The 14,372-nt window shown below is 39.9% G+C and overlaps 1 protein-coding gene across 6 annotated transcripts in view; it reads right to left on the bottom strand.

The window, feature by feature from the left end:
• ALS2 (alsin Rho guanine nucleotide exchange factor ALS2) overlaps positions 1-13,638 on the bottom strand; it is a 60,474-nt gene extending 46,836 nt beyond the window's left edge. Inside the window, exons 1-3 of one of the 6 annotated variants that reach the window (XM_044937276.1) lie at positions 12,850-13,626; positions 1,627-1,702; positions 183-337 (exon numbers count right to left, since the gene is read on the bottom strand). In XM_044937276.1, the coding sequence (XP_044793211.1) occupies positions 183-337; positions 1,627-1,646 (175 nt within the window). In that variant the 5' untranslated portion in view covers positions 1,647-1,702; positions 12,850-13,626. Of the gene's footprint in view, positions 1-182; positions 338-1,626; positions 1,703-12,849 lie in introns of those variants that run through there. The other 5 variants (XM_044937271.1, XM_025278002.2, XM_044937286.1 and 2 more) reach the window with 5 other exon arrangements.
• Between the last annotated feature and the right edge of the window lie 734 nt (positions 13,639-14,372).

Consider the following 14,372-nt stretch of genomic DNA (forward strand, 5'->3'; position numbering starts at 1 on the left):
TTAAATTTAAGAACTAATCTGATTTCTGATAAAGGGAGTAAGAACATATTTTGAAAACAAAAAGAAAATAAGCTCCAGCAAAGTCCATTGAGAACCGCGGGCACACAGGAAGCTCAGCTGTTCTTACACACTCAGACACTAGTCAGAGTTTCAGTTAATGCTGGCTAAGCCATTCTCAGCACCTTCAGTCAGAAGCACTCCATGTTTCACTCCAAGGGCAGCGTGAAGAACAGTCTTTCCTCCCCAGCCTGGCAATCTCTCTGGTGTCACAGAAACGGACCCTGCCTGCCACACATGGACCAGGCCTCTTTCTTTGGATCCTTCAGCCTCTGTGGAACTACAAACATCAAGAAAAATAGCTTAATTGTTTCTGTAGTTCAGAACTATACCTCTTGTCCTTAATACTGTCATGAAAATTTATACCTTTTACCAGTACATGGGTGACTGGGTCAGATAGGTTGGCTATTTTATGACTTGGTTATGACACAGAAGCAGATGCAAAACAACTATTTATATGTGACCCTGAGGACAAATCCACAAATTACTTATTTCTATCTAAGAAGCCAACAAAACCTAGGCTATTTTTTGAAGTTTTTTGATTAACATAAAATTTCAAAATTCTAACTTCTCAATACATTAACTCCTTAGCTATTAAAGTTACAACATATCCACCACGGGTGTACATGTGTTCCCCATCACACACACACAAAAATATATAAAGTTACAACATATCCAAAGTTGGAGTCTTATTTTAAAATTTTTTTAATTTGGTAGGGAAAAAAACAACAAATAGATATCTGATGAGAAAGACAGGAGCAGCAGAGATCCTTATTTCACTTTATGCTGAGTTTAAGCTCTATAATTCCTATTTAAATTTTTAAGAGTTAAATTTATAACAGGTAAAATCCTTCATGCTTTACTTACAGTTTAGCCAAAGAATTCTATCCATCTGATGACACTGGCTCAAAAATCATAAAACACACAGCTGTGTAATAATGATCATATCCTAACTGCCTCCCTTTCCAAGAAAAGGCCATATTAACATACTCTGGATTTCCTTTATATAAAGTCTTCCTTTGTGTCGCCACTGATGGGACATTTCTTTTTTCATAATCTTTTTTCTAGAACACTGATGCCAAAATTTTAATGATGTTCAGAAACTTTCTTTGACTTTATTTTGTAATACCTAGGATTTTCTCTATTTGTGCTAAATAATATTCCTGCAAGTTGTAATTGGGCACATCCATGGTTTTATGAAAGGGAAGCCACAAACCTAACTTTTTTTCAAAATATCGTTCATGACAAGTTTTCCAAGAATATAATTATAAATAATAAGGCTACTTTTGAAAAAAACTGAAATTATGTGAGGAAAAAATGGCTTCAAAAGCTTTTCAATGATGAAATGAAGACATCTGTGCCTTTAATAAGAAAGGGACTAGCAAAAAAGTGAACCACTAACAAGCTTTATTGTAATTATCTTTCTCTCTTTGCCAATCAACACAAATGTCGCTATTCCTACTTAATAACCATCAAGAAGAAAATTAAACTGAAGAGAAGCTACACATAAGTGGAACTGTTTGTTGTGTTTTCCTAGAAAGACAGAGGAGAAGGAAAAAATGGTTTTACCTTTTCTTCTTTGAGTCCATCGGTCAGTGGGAGCACTCCATCACCAAATCATTCTCTCCTTGCAAAAGGTAAAGACCTAAACGGCAAAACTCAGGTAAGCACAAAGAGCAGTAAAAGAACCCTTTGCTATTTTATCAGTCAGATTTTTCAAAAAAGGGAAAAAAAAAAAAGGCAGCCTTCCAACAAGTGCACGTTCACTGGGCAATAAATATGCAGCAAAACTATTTAAACTATTTCATATCCTGCCTGCCAAAGTTGAATCTCTAGACTGAGCCTGCCCACTAGCTTATAAAAAATGCCTGTTGAACGTCAAATGTAATTTCAAAGTGAGAAAAGACTACCTATGACCTCGCTGTACTTTGTCAGGCAACAGACTTTTTTCGTTTATTACCAAGAAGTGGAATCTGAAAACTCAGTGTGTTACATATTCACTACATACACACTGAGGCTACTTTTTAAATGCTTCTGGGACATATGTACACTTAAATACCAATTAAATAAACAAGAAATTCTACAATCTCTCCAGTAATGTATCAGATTGAAGCAGTTTTAATTTACATTTTCCAGGAATGCCCACACACAAAATTACATCATTAGAACAAAGCTCTCCATTTATTGGAACCAGCAGTACTTTCCCCAAATCAATCTTAATTCAAAACCATAATCCCAAGGGCTAGAAGAAATCTGAATTTTAAAATATCATCTGCCATTTAATAGAAAAGAGTTATAAGAAAATAACAGTACCAATATCATGATCCATCCTTTCAGCAACTCAAAATTTAATAAAGTTAGAGCTAGCAATAGGAACAGGCAGACAGAAACGCTCAATGCATTTCAACTTAGAAATTCACATTTTTAAGGGCCCCAAAGCTCATGAAAATAAGGGCAATGGGGTTTTAGATGTGTGAGTGATAAAAATACTGGGGCCAAATTTATTATTGTCCTGCAAAAGGATATGGCATGATCACAATGCTCTGCAAACAGCCCACACCGGCAGGAGAGATGTAAGATCCATCTGTTTACTCCAGGTTGCCTGTGAATTCTTACTGTTTCCCATCTGTGTATCTGGAGGAAATTACTCTCTACCTAGTGCTTATTTTAGAAAGGTTCTGAATCATTCCAAGTTGGATGAAGGGTACCATGTAAATGAAAGATATATTTGAATAGATTTAGCCGATTCATCAGAAGAGACCCTAATGCTGGGAAAGATTGAAGGTGGAAGGAGAAGGGGACAACAGAGGACGAGATGGATGGATGGCATCATCAACTCAATGGACATGAGTATGAGCAAACTCTGAGATAGTGAAGGACAAAGAAGCCTAGCGTGCTGCAGTCCATAGGGTCGCAAAGAATTGGACACAACTTAGTGACTGAACAACACCACTTAATAAATGATTACTAAGTGGTACTATGCTTTGTGTGTGACAGTAATTAACTTTTAGTAAAAGGCACGACTTGATGGACTCGATGGACGTGAGTTTGAGTGAACTCTGGGAGTTGGTGATGGACAGGGAGGCCTGGCATGCTGCAATTCATGGGGTCCCAAAGAGTCAGACATGACTGAGGGACTGAACTGAACTGAACTCAACAGTTCACAGCATACAGAAAAGTTCTGAGGACAGGTCTAACCTTCACTTACCTATCAGAGATCACAGAGTAAGTGGTCCCTTGATACAAGTAACAATGCCCTGGAAGAAACCAGAGAACTGCTCCGGGAGGGTACGGCAGTGTAGGAACACACTTAATGCAACTGACTCACTGCCTCTGAGCTGAACTGGCAATCAAAACTGTGGAGAATCTTTTGGTAAAGTGACTGAAGCAGCTGACATATCTTCCCTTTTGGGGTCCTTTTTTTGAATAAAGGGCTTTCTTAAAGTAGGTTACTCCTTATGTGATATGATTTCTCACCAATAATCACTTTTTCAAATCCAAATGAAATTAAAACTCTACAAACTGTTTTGCAACATTCCTTTGTTACTTTCTATCTATGGTAGGGAAGATAATGATCCCCAAGATGTCCATGTATCCTAATGTCCAGAACCTGGGAGTATATCAGGTTACACAGCAAAGGAGAAGTAAAGCTGCTAACCAGCTGGTTTTAAGTTGGGGAGATGATTCTATTAATAGCTATCCAGGTGGACTCAGTATAATCACAGAGTTCTTAAAAGTGGGAAAGGGAGGTAAAGGAGAGTTCGAGAAAGAGATATGATGATGCAAACAGGGTCAGAGAGCTGCTAAACTGCTGGCTTTGAAGATGGAAGGGAACGCAGGTGGCCTCTAGGAGCTGAAAGGGGCAAGGGAACGGATTCTCTCCTAGAGCCTCCAGAAAAAAACGCTTCCCTGATGACACACTGAAACCTAGAGAGACTTGAGTCTGACTTTTAACCTAAAGAGTTCTAAGATAATAAGTCAGTGTAATTCTGAGCACTAAATTTGTAGGAATGCTATAAGCAGCAACCAAAAGCTAGTATACTACTTCACAGACATCTTTCTTTATCAATATTTATAGATCTAATTTTGTTTTAATGGTGTTTAATATACTTCTAAGAAGATATGCCCACCTGAAATTCATATATGACAATGACAAAAAAGGAGATGAGTAAGGAAACATAACTAAAAAGGAATATTACAGCTAAATGTGGAAAGCTTATAAAGTTTTACCTCACGTACTTAAAATATGTAGCATTTACCAAATCCAGTTAACCTAGCATTCTTCCTCAACTATGTACCGAAACAGAAAAATAAAAAATTTTGTTTTCCTAATATTTTTATGATCCTCCCCCCCCTCTGGGAAATCTATAAGACTTGCCTCAACCATTCAAATAGCATTTAAAGTTGCTTATGTTCTTCCTCTGTTTAACATTTTTAATTGTTATAAAACTGCCTAATTATGAGGCTTCTTCTGAGGATATTTCTCCCCAGGTGAGTCAGGATCCCTGCACTCTGCTTTTCTTCTGTTACAGTAACTTTCCCTAACAGCCTTTATTATATTAACTAGCTCTGACCCAGAAGCTGTGTGATATTTACGGAGTCAAATAATGTGGGGTCCTCTTTTACTTCACCTGGCCTTTCCAGACACAAGTGGCATCTGTAAAAGAAGCAAAATAGACTCTGGCATCCCCTCCAACTACTAAGTACTATGAGCCACAGAAGAAAGCTACATTCAGTTTAAATATACCCCTGAACACTTCAAATGATCTCCTTCACCATGAAATGTAAAGTAATCAAACTCTCAGATGACTCTTTAAAACAAAAAGCAAATCTTGGTTCTTAATGAATTGATTCCATTGTTAGATCCCAATGGACACACAACCTCCTGCTACATTTAACAGAGAGATAAGCTAACTTGTACATGCTGAGGATATGGTTTTAGTACCATGATCTGGAAGTGTCTAAAAAAAAAAAAAAAAAATCTGGTCTAGATGTTCTAATTATCACTAGAAAGAAGAGCTGCAAACTATCTACAGGTCCATGATACCATAACCAGAAATCCAAAGGCCAAAAAACTCTGAAAACTAAAAGTTTTTTTCATTTAAGTCTTCTGGTGGCAAAATTTAATCTGACCTGAACTCACCCAAGAGCAAAACCTGACCGGAACTAACATGAGGCTATTTAGTTTTTACCCTTTTAGTGCACATCTTCATAAGTTCTGTCACAGAAGTATTCATATGATTGTAGGGTGGGATCAAAAGCCCCACAGGAAGTGTTATATATGGCTTATGCATCTTAGTCCAAAGATCAGAAAAACTCAGTTTCAAAACACATCTTGCCCCAAGGGTTACAAGCAAGGGACTGGGAACCTGTATTCTAAAACTATCATTTTGGTAGGCATCCTCAACTTTTTAATGGCAATGATTTACATCACTCGTTTCAATAGTTTTAAATCAATTTTACGGTGAACATAGTCACATACAGTGCCCAAATGAGTTTTGTAAGGAATGCCCTCCCTGAAAATACTCTCTTGCCTCATCTGAGTGAAGGAAGGAAGCCTGGGCTCTTTAATTTCACACAAGGCTACCCATCTGGTGGAAAGAGGTAAACAAGGTGAGAGGTGCTGTGTCCTAGAACAATCAGGACTTAGTGATGTATTAGATATAAGGGGGAGATAAAGACGGAGGAGGAATAAAAAATGACCTCTGACTTCTGCCTTGAGCAACTGTGTAGTGGTACCATTTACTGAAATGAGGAAAAGTGAGGGGACAGGATTCTGAAGTGGAAGGTCAGATTCTGGTTAGACAAGATTTTTTTATATATATAAATTTAAGGTGCCTGTGAGAAATCCAAGAGTACATATCAAGTGAGCAGCTGAATATATGAGTATGGTGTTCAGAAGAAAGGTCTTAACTGTTGACATGAACTTGGGAAACATATGGACAATATCTGAGAGCAAGACAATGGATAGTGACAGTGGACACACAAAGAAAGGGAAGGCACAGAATCAAGCTGTAAGATGCCTGGACAGACTGAGCAACAAGCAAGGGCTGAGGTGGGAAGTGGCCTGAGAGGTAGAAGAAACGTGAGTCAGATGTGAGCACACAAAGCAAAGCAGAAAACGTTTCCAGCAGGAAGGACTGATCAGCACAGCTGGGGTCTCAGTTGGGGACTGAAAACCAGATTGGAGCAGGCTGACTGTAAGTGGGAGGTGAGGACACGAAAATAAAGTTGGTGCAAATGATTCTCTTTAAAAAAAAAATGTTGAAATGGCAAACAGAAAGGAGCAGTCACTGGAGAGAAACATGAAGATCAAGAGTGTATTTTGGGGGAGCAGGGTAAGATGAGAGAGAGCTGAACATGTCTGCAGGACGATGACACTGATCCTAGATATAAGGGGGACAAGGACAGAGGACAAAACCAAAATCCTGGACAAAGTGGGAAAGGATAGCATTCAGAACACACATGCAGTGGGACTGATCTTTCATAAGAGGAAGGGTCTACATTTCAAGAAGAAACAAAATGGCAGGTATAAACACAGGCAGGATTATAGATTTCATGGTGGGAGGATAAGAGTCCCACAGGATAGCACCTGTGACTAGGACCTCACTGTATGTGTGCTGTTTTCTAATCTCACACCATTCATTCCATCTCTTCGTTTTATTTTGCCACATTTACAGATTTCTGTAAACTGCCTTTTAGGAACAAAGTAGAATATAAATAAACATTTTAAATATGGAACAGAAATATGTCAATGAACTATTATCCCCAATGCAAAGAGAAAATTAAATTCTATGTATTCACATTTAGTAAACTTTATTCTCTGGACAAAGTCCATTTGCCTTAATAATTTAGTCAAAGTTAGTATACTAACTTTAAAATGCTTAAATTTCAACAACTAAAACCATATGTATTTTTCTTACCTACTGTACTTCAGGTATGGAACCAATATAAAACTTCCATGGAAGCCCAAAACACCTTATGTTCTATTATATCCCAGCTGCTTAAAACAGTCCTGATATACAACAAGTACTCAATAAATACCTGTAGACAAACTGTGCTGTGCTGTGCTTAGTCGTTCAGTCATGTCCGAATCTTTTCGACCCCATGGACTAGCCTGCCAGGTTCCTCTGTTCATGGAGATTCTCTAGGCAAGAATACTGAAGTGGGTTGCCATGCCCTCCGCAAGGGGATCTTCCCAACCCAGGGATTGAACCCATGTCTCCTACATCTGCACTGGCAGGCAGGTTCCTTACCACTATCACCACATGGGAGCTGACCACCCCTTAAATCCTGACCCAGAGTTCATGAATTCAGTAAATTAATGCATATAAATAAAGTCAGTAGGATGGCCTAGAAAGTACTTACTACTTATAATGCTGTTACTAATGGGATAATGCACTTACTAAGTCATTGATTCAAAATATATTACAAACTCCGGGAGGTCAGAAACCATGACTTATTTATTGGTAAGCTCTTGTACCCATAGGAACCATTAGGCGCAAGCTGGCTACACATAAGAGTACCCAGTGGAAGACAACCCTTGATCTTAAGTTCCTGTCCACAGACTTTCAAATGATTAGAAGGTTTCTATGCTTATATATAATTAAAAGTCAGTTTTAGACACAAAAGGGAATCTTCTCATAATAAAAACTCTTATCCATAATTTGCTAATGATCTTCCTAACAAGGAAGATGCTTTTCTTTCATGCCACTTCACAGATGTCAGATAACGCAGGAGAGAACAGTCCCTTTCTCCTTAGAACATGGAGAGTTTTAGTGTAATCAGGGACATTAAGGCTTCATAATCTCTTTTTACTTATTTTTATTTTTTTCTGGCCTGCTAATCTCACCCTGGGGGCTTCCCTGGGGGCTCAGTGGTAAAAAAATCCACCTGCCCAATGCAGGAGACACAGGTTTGATCCCTGGGTCGGTAAGATCCTCTAGAGATGAAAATGGCAACCCACTCCAGTATCCTTGCCTGGGAAAACCCATGGACAGAGAAGTCTGGCAGGCTGCAGTCCATGGGGTTGTAAAAATGTCCGACACTACTTAGTTACCAAACAACAACAAATCTTACCCTGAAGCCTATTAAAACTGTATTCTTCTGACTGTTGAGAATCTTCTAAAATGAATATTGCTCATGGGAGGGGGGGAAACATGGTAAAATAAACATCCCACAATACCCACTTAGCTCTTTTTTGCACTCACTGCATACCTCTTTGAAATGCATTTGTTGGAAATACTAAAATTCCAAAGAAACATTCTGATAAATATTATAATTTCAAATTCCCAGGTACTGCAACCATTTATGCCTATTACTTGACAGTGTATAACTTACGATATAAATTATGTATATATATAAATTATTTATTTATATATTTATATAAGTATTTATTCCTTTGCTACTATTCTTTCATTAAAATGGCTGCTTTTTTTAAAAAAGGGCATTACAGAAATACAGTTCAAAGTATGTTGACTTATTTCTTATTTTACCGATCAATAATACCCAGTGCTTAAGGTCAAAAAGGGGCCACACAATAGGGAGTACACATGCCAAAATATACTGTTCTGGAGACATATTTCACTTAAGAGTATTTTGAAAGTGCTAATAACAGGTATCTTGATTAGGCCTGAAAATATTCTTTTTAAACTTGTGAGTTATATTAGGGATCAGCCATTAAATTGACTATTCATAACTCAATCATTTAATACATTATCATGTTTACTTATTAATACCTGTAGAAAGAGAATTATTTTGTTTGAGCAATAACTAGGACACTTGTATTCACAGTATAAAACTTAGGATTACTACACTGTAATGAAATTTAACCAGTGCAAACTTGAAAAAAAGTAAATGTTAATGACTATATGATACCTACAGTTATTTTGTATCTAAGTCACTGTCCAAATTCCTTTCAGGATTTTAGGATACAATGCACTCCTCTACACTCTGAAAGTTCACCATCATGTACTTCTCAAGGGTTTCTAGAACTTGAATTCCCCTGCAGCCTCTTAAGAAGGATTACTCCTCATATCCTAAGGAAAGCATTTCTCCTAGGAGCTCAAGTCAAACAGCAAAATAAACTTGAATAAATAATTGGTCTGGCTCCTTTCTTTAGAAAGCTTCACACAGTGGCTATGCAGTGGCACATTCTTTTCCTGCTGCAGGGAGAGAAGCTACAAAGTAAAATAAAGACAGCATATCGGAAGAGAGCCCAATTATAAGCAAAAATTATAAGGTTCTAGTTTCACAAACTATCTTAACCATACACAAGTCTTTAAAAATACAAATCCATGCACCTATCATTCAATTTTATATTTTAACACATTTTCATATCTGCTTCAGCTCTCTTTAAAACAGAAGAAAAAGTTATACAGAGACCTGAAGGAGTTCTGTCCAAACCTTCCTTCTCCAGGATTACCCACTATTTCTAAAGTTAGTATGTCTTATTTCCATGTATATTCTTGTACGTTTATGTACTTTCACTAGATATACACATAACAATAAACAGTATATGTTATATTGTTTTAAAACTCTACACAATTGCATAATACTGTGTGTATCTATCCTTTGGCAATTTGTTTTTTTTTTTTTACTCAATATTATGTATTTGAGGTGTATCCATGTTGATAAGCAAAGATCTAGTTCACTCATTTTTACCAGGGGTAGTATTTCATTGCATGAATGCTGCTGCTAAGTCACTTCAGTCGTGTCAGACTCTGTACGACCCCATAGATGGCAGCCCACCAGGCTCCCCCGTCCCTGGGATTCTCCAGGCAAGAACACTGAAGTGGGTTGCCATTTCCTTCTCCAATGCATGAAAGTGAAAAGTGAACTGAAGCCGCTCAGTCGTGTCCCAACCCTCAGCGACCCCATGGACTGCAGCCTTCCAGGCTCCTCCATCCATGGGATTTTCCAGGCAAGAGTACTGGAGTGGGGTGCCATTGCCTTCTCCGTCATTGCATGAATAAACCATAGTTTATCCATTTCCCTACAAAAATACAGCTGGCTTGTTCTACTGATTGCTATTTTTTAAGAACTGCTATCATCATCTTTGTTAGATGTTTGCTTAGGAAATTGCCCCAAGTTTAGTTAAGAATTCAGCTCAAAAAAAAAAAAATTCAGGTTGTGGAAGAAAATAATCCGAGAATGAAAAACCTACCCATATCACACTGACCCAGTCTTTTTTCCGTAGGAGTTGAGAAAGCTACATTTTCTTCAAAACAAAAAACTCTACAATAAAAGAGTAAGTCTACAAGAGCCCCCCAAAGTACTCATTACCTTGCTGATTTGAATATTTGTGCTCTATCCACACAGAGAAGGCAATGGCAACCCACTCCAGTACTCTTGCCTGGAGAATCCCACGGATGGAGCAACCTGATGGGCTACAGTCCATGGGGTCTCGAAGAGTCGGACACGACTGACACGACTTAGCAGCATCAGCAACAGCTCTATCCACATGGATCAATTAATTCACCTATTTAACCAATTGCTCATCTGTTCTATCAATTGTGTGATATAGGCAAATATCAGGACAAAATGTGATGATAGCACTGTTACATCTACAGAGGAATGGGAGGTAGAGACAGGAAAATAAATGCAGTGCTAAAAAGAATCAAGTCCAAGTTGGCTGATTTAATTTGTGGTTCCCATGCATGTTCTTAAGGACTGATATCCTGTTAAACCTACTGCTTTTATACTGATGACTGAATTACCTGGTCATCAATGAAGAGTTAAAAGAAAAAATTGCTAAAAAAATAAAACTAAGTCTACCAGAATTATGTATATCCTTAATACAATCAGAATATGTGGTAGGTTTAATTTCACAAAGTAATTAAAATCCTCACAGCATTCCCCTGAGTGTCTGAGAAAAGGACTCAACCTCACACTTTATTAAAGCAAGGCTTTTTTTACACCAGCTCAAAAATCACCACTCATTACTTCCTTCATAGTTTTTCAACCCACTCCTTACCTAGTCTCATATTAATAAAGAAATACAAAAGGTTTTTACAAGTCAGTCATATTCTTTGGAAATACTTTTAAAATGGACCCAACAATACTACACTAAACCCATGTTTTTCATGAAGAGGTAGAGGATAGTACTCTTTCCATCTAATTATATGAAAAAAATCAGCTTTCAGTGAGGTTCATTCTTATCATACCTTTTGCTTCTTTAACAGTCAAAATGTCCAAAGTAAGTCAATGATGACCTAAATTCTGTCAGGCTGAAATCTGGAGAGAAGGGATTCCAGTTCACATTATACGAATCAATTTTAAAAATAAGCGGCTTACATAATGCTACTCAAATTCTCCCCCTCAAATTACTTGCTTGGCACTTTATTTTCTGCATCATTATCTTTTCAAATTTTAATATTGTGAAACAGCTTTTAACATTTCTCCTTATAACTATGAATCTTACATCTGCCAATACTAGTCAGTTTGCAAACTAAGTAATTAATTTAAACTAGATACGGATTCCATCAGCATTTTCCCCATTAAAAGGCTCTAATGGAACACCAAAGTTACTACAGACCAACTTGAAATTATATTTTCTCTAAATACACCCCTGCATCATAAAACTATCTGGAAACTAACCCTTGATATTAAAAACTATAGCTCTTTTCTAAAAAAAAAAAAAAATCAGTTCTCTTTCACATCATTTAGAAAACAGTAAGTCAGTGGGTCATGGTGTAGTGGAAAAGAAAATGACATAAAACGGCTAATATGTATTGAATATTTACATACAGTGCCAAGTTCAGTAAAAAAAGGAAAAAAAATACAATACATGAACCATTACATGTAAAGGTACTGTTATGAAGAAAGTACTTTTATCCCCAGTTTAAAGACAAGGAAATTCAGACAGATGAGTAACTTGCCCAAACTCAAAGATGTAGGTTGATGGGGCTCCAGGTACGCCCAGGTCTAAAGCTTAGGATCTTCACCATTATGCTTGTATTATTAAGATTAAAATACTGTAATCTACTGCAAAAACAAATTTTTCACTCTTTTAAATTCTTAAAGTATTCACTAACTCGGAGGTCAAGTGGCCACTCCAAATCATGCCTATCTATGATAAACTGAAAAGATACGGACCAACAGGTTTGCTGAATTTCAGTACTTGTTCAAAATAAACACACATCACACAATTTTATTTTTTTAAGCCTTTTAAAGAACATTTACAGCCACCAACAAATCCAGAAGGCAACAGACTAAGGATGAGCGTTTGTCGCTGCTGCTATTGTTCAGTCGCCTAGTCGTGTCCAACTCTTTGCGACCCCATGGACTGCAGCACGCCATGCCTCCCTGAACCTCACCATCTCCCGAAATTTGCCCAAGTTCATGTCCATTGCATCGGTGATGCCATGGACAAATGGTGAGCGTGTGTATTCAACAGTTATTTCCTTTTCCATTCTAAACCCAAAAGAAAATACTGTACTTGGATAAGCCACTTCAGCCAGTGTGTTTTTCCTCTTCCCTCATCAACAAAGCCCTAAGCAATACACCACCACTTTAGCCAAACATACAAAGAGGACCAACACCAGCGTCCCAACACCAGCGTCAGTACCATTTCCTCAAGAAAACCCCTGTGTTATTTTCCTCTTCACTTGTCAAAAGAACTTACCACCCTCTGCTGGATCACTTGACACGCAAAAGGACTAACCTAAACTCCTAATTCTTAATATCACAGTCATTTTCTTTTTCCACGACCGCCTTTTCAAGTCAGCGAAACCCTTGGTCCACTGTCCACCGCGAGCTGCATCCAGGGGCAACCCCTCCCGGGACACTCACCAAGGTTCGCGGCCAGGGACCCGAGTTTATCTGGTCGGCGCCAAGAGTGGGCATTCAATAAATCCTCCGGAATGAATGGCTGGAAGGCAGCGTGGGTGGAGGCGGGAAGGGGGGACGCGAAGAATTTCAGGAGGCTGAGGTCTCTGCAGTGGCGCCCCGTGTGAGGAGGGAGGAACCGGGGCGACTGGGAGAACCTGGGGCCGTTGGGTGCTCCTCCACAGGCAGGCGCAGCGGGGCGGACGCTGGCTTGGGAAGATGGGGGCGCCGTCTCCGCGGATCCCCGCAGAGCGCTCCTGGGCCTCTGCCTGCGCCTCCGCCTTTCTCTCGGACCCCGGCCACCCTCACGCTGGAGGCCCCGGCCGGTCAGCCTTCCGAAGCCACGGGCCAACCCGGGACCCGCACTCGCTCACCTGACGCTCCACCAGCGGCACCGCCGTCTGCATCCGGCGCGAGCCCCGCAGCTCGGCGGGCCGTGAGATCAGCTGATTCATGGGGGGCGGGGCTTCTCGGCTGGGGCTGGGCGGCTTGCGAGTCTGAAAGCGGGAGGAGATCACCCCCGAAGTAGGTGGGGTCAGATGCCAACGGCGTCTGGTAGGGATCAAAATTACTCAAGGGGCGGTGGGCACCGCGGGTAACGTCCCGGGGGTACTTGCCTCTCCCTTAAGACCAGGCAGAACCACCCCTCCTGAGATGCACTTGGACAGTGACGTAACGTGGCGTCGCCGCAGCCTAACTACCCAAACGCTTCCATGGTAACGGACGACTAGGAGGGTGGTCGGGAGCCGCAGTCATTTTGTTGCTACCTCAAACTGCTGAAGTCCGAAGGGTAAGCGCTACACTTGAAGGCGAAGAGGCTAAAATGTGAAATGTATTCAGACTGCTTTGATGGACTGTACCTACCCCAACGGTAGCCGCTTGCTCCCGCGAGAATGACGTCATCGCCATGCGGCGCGGGTTGGCACTAGTGTTTATACTGTGTTTATACTGTTATTTATTTAGACTCCAAAGGATGGAGTCTGGTCGGAGGGAATGAGTTGGTCTCTCCTATGATTCCCACTGGGCTCTCGAGTGTGTATAGTCTTAGTAAAGCCAGTTTGTTTGCCCAGCACACATTTTCACGACCGTCTGCTTCTTGCAGTCACTACCCCACCCCACCTCCCCTCGTGAAGTCCCCTCGTGAAGATTTTCCGGAGACGCCACTCTTGGCAGAGAGTGGATGCAAACTTTACGGCTAGGCAGTGTGCCATCGCTGGACCTGCAAATCTGTATTCAGACCATCAGTGAGAGATGTGCAGTCAGGGTCTCACCGTCCTGTGCATAAATGGTCTATTGTGTTCACCAACATCTTCAACTCAGTGACCTCCTTGATCCTCCATCACCTGCAAAACTGTTAGCCTGTAACAATTCAAGCTTGTACACTCTTGCAGCAGTGCTGGAAAAAACATAACCCCGAGGATTCTTACCACTGCAAACCAAGGGTGTCCAATTTCAGTCAGGACTACCATGTGGCAGGGCAACCTTGG

The sequence above is a fragment of the Bubalus bubalis genome, chromosome 2, assembly GCF_019923935.1.
Source record: "Bubalus bubalis isolate 160015118507 breed Murrah chromosome 2, NDDB_SH_1, whole genome shotgun sequence".
Taxonomy (NCBI): domain Eukaryota; kingdom Metazoa; phylum Chordata; class Mammalia; order Artiodactyla; family Bovidae; genus Bubalus; species Bubalus bubalis.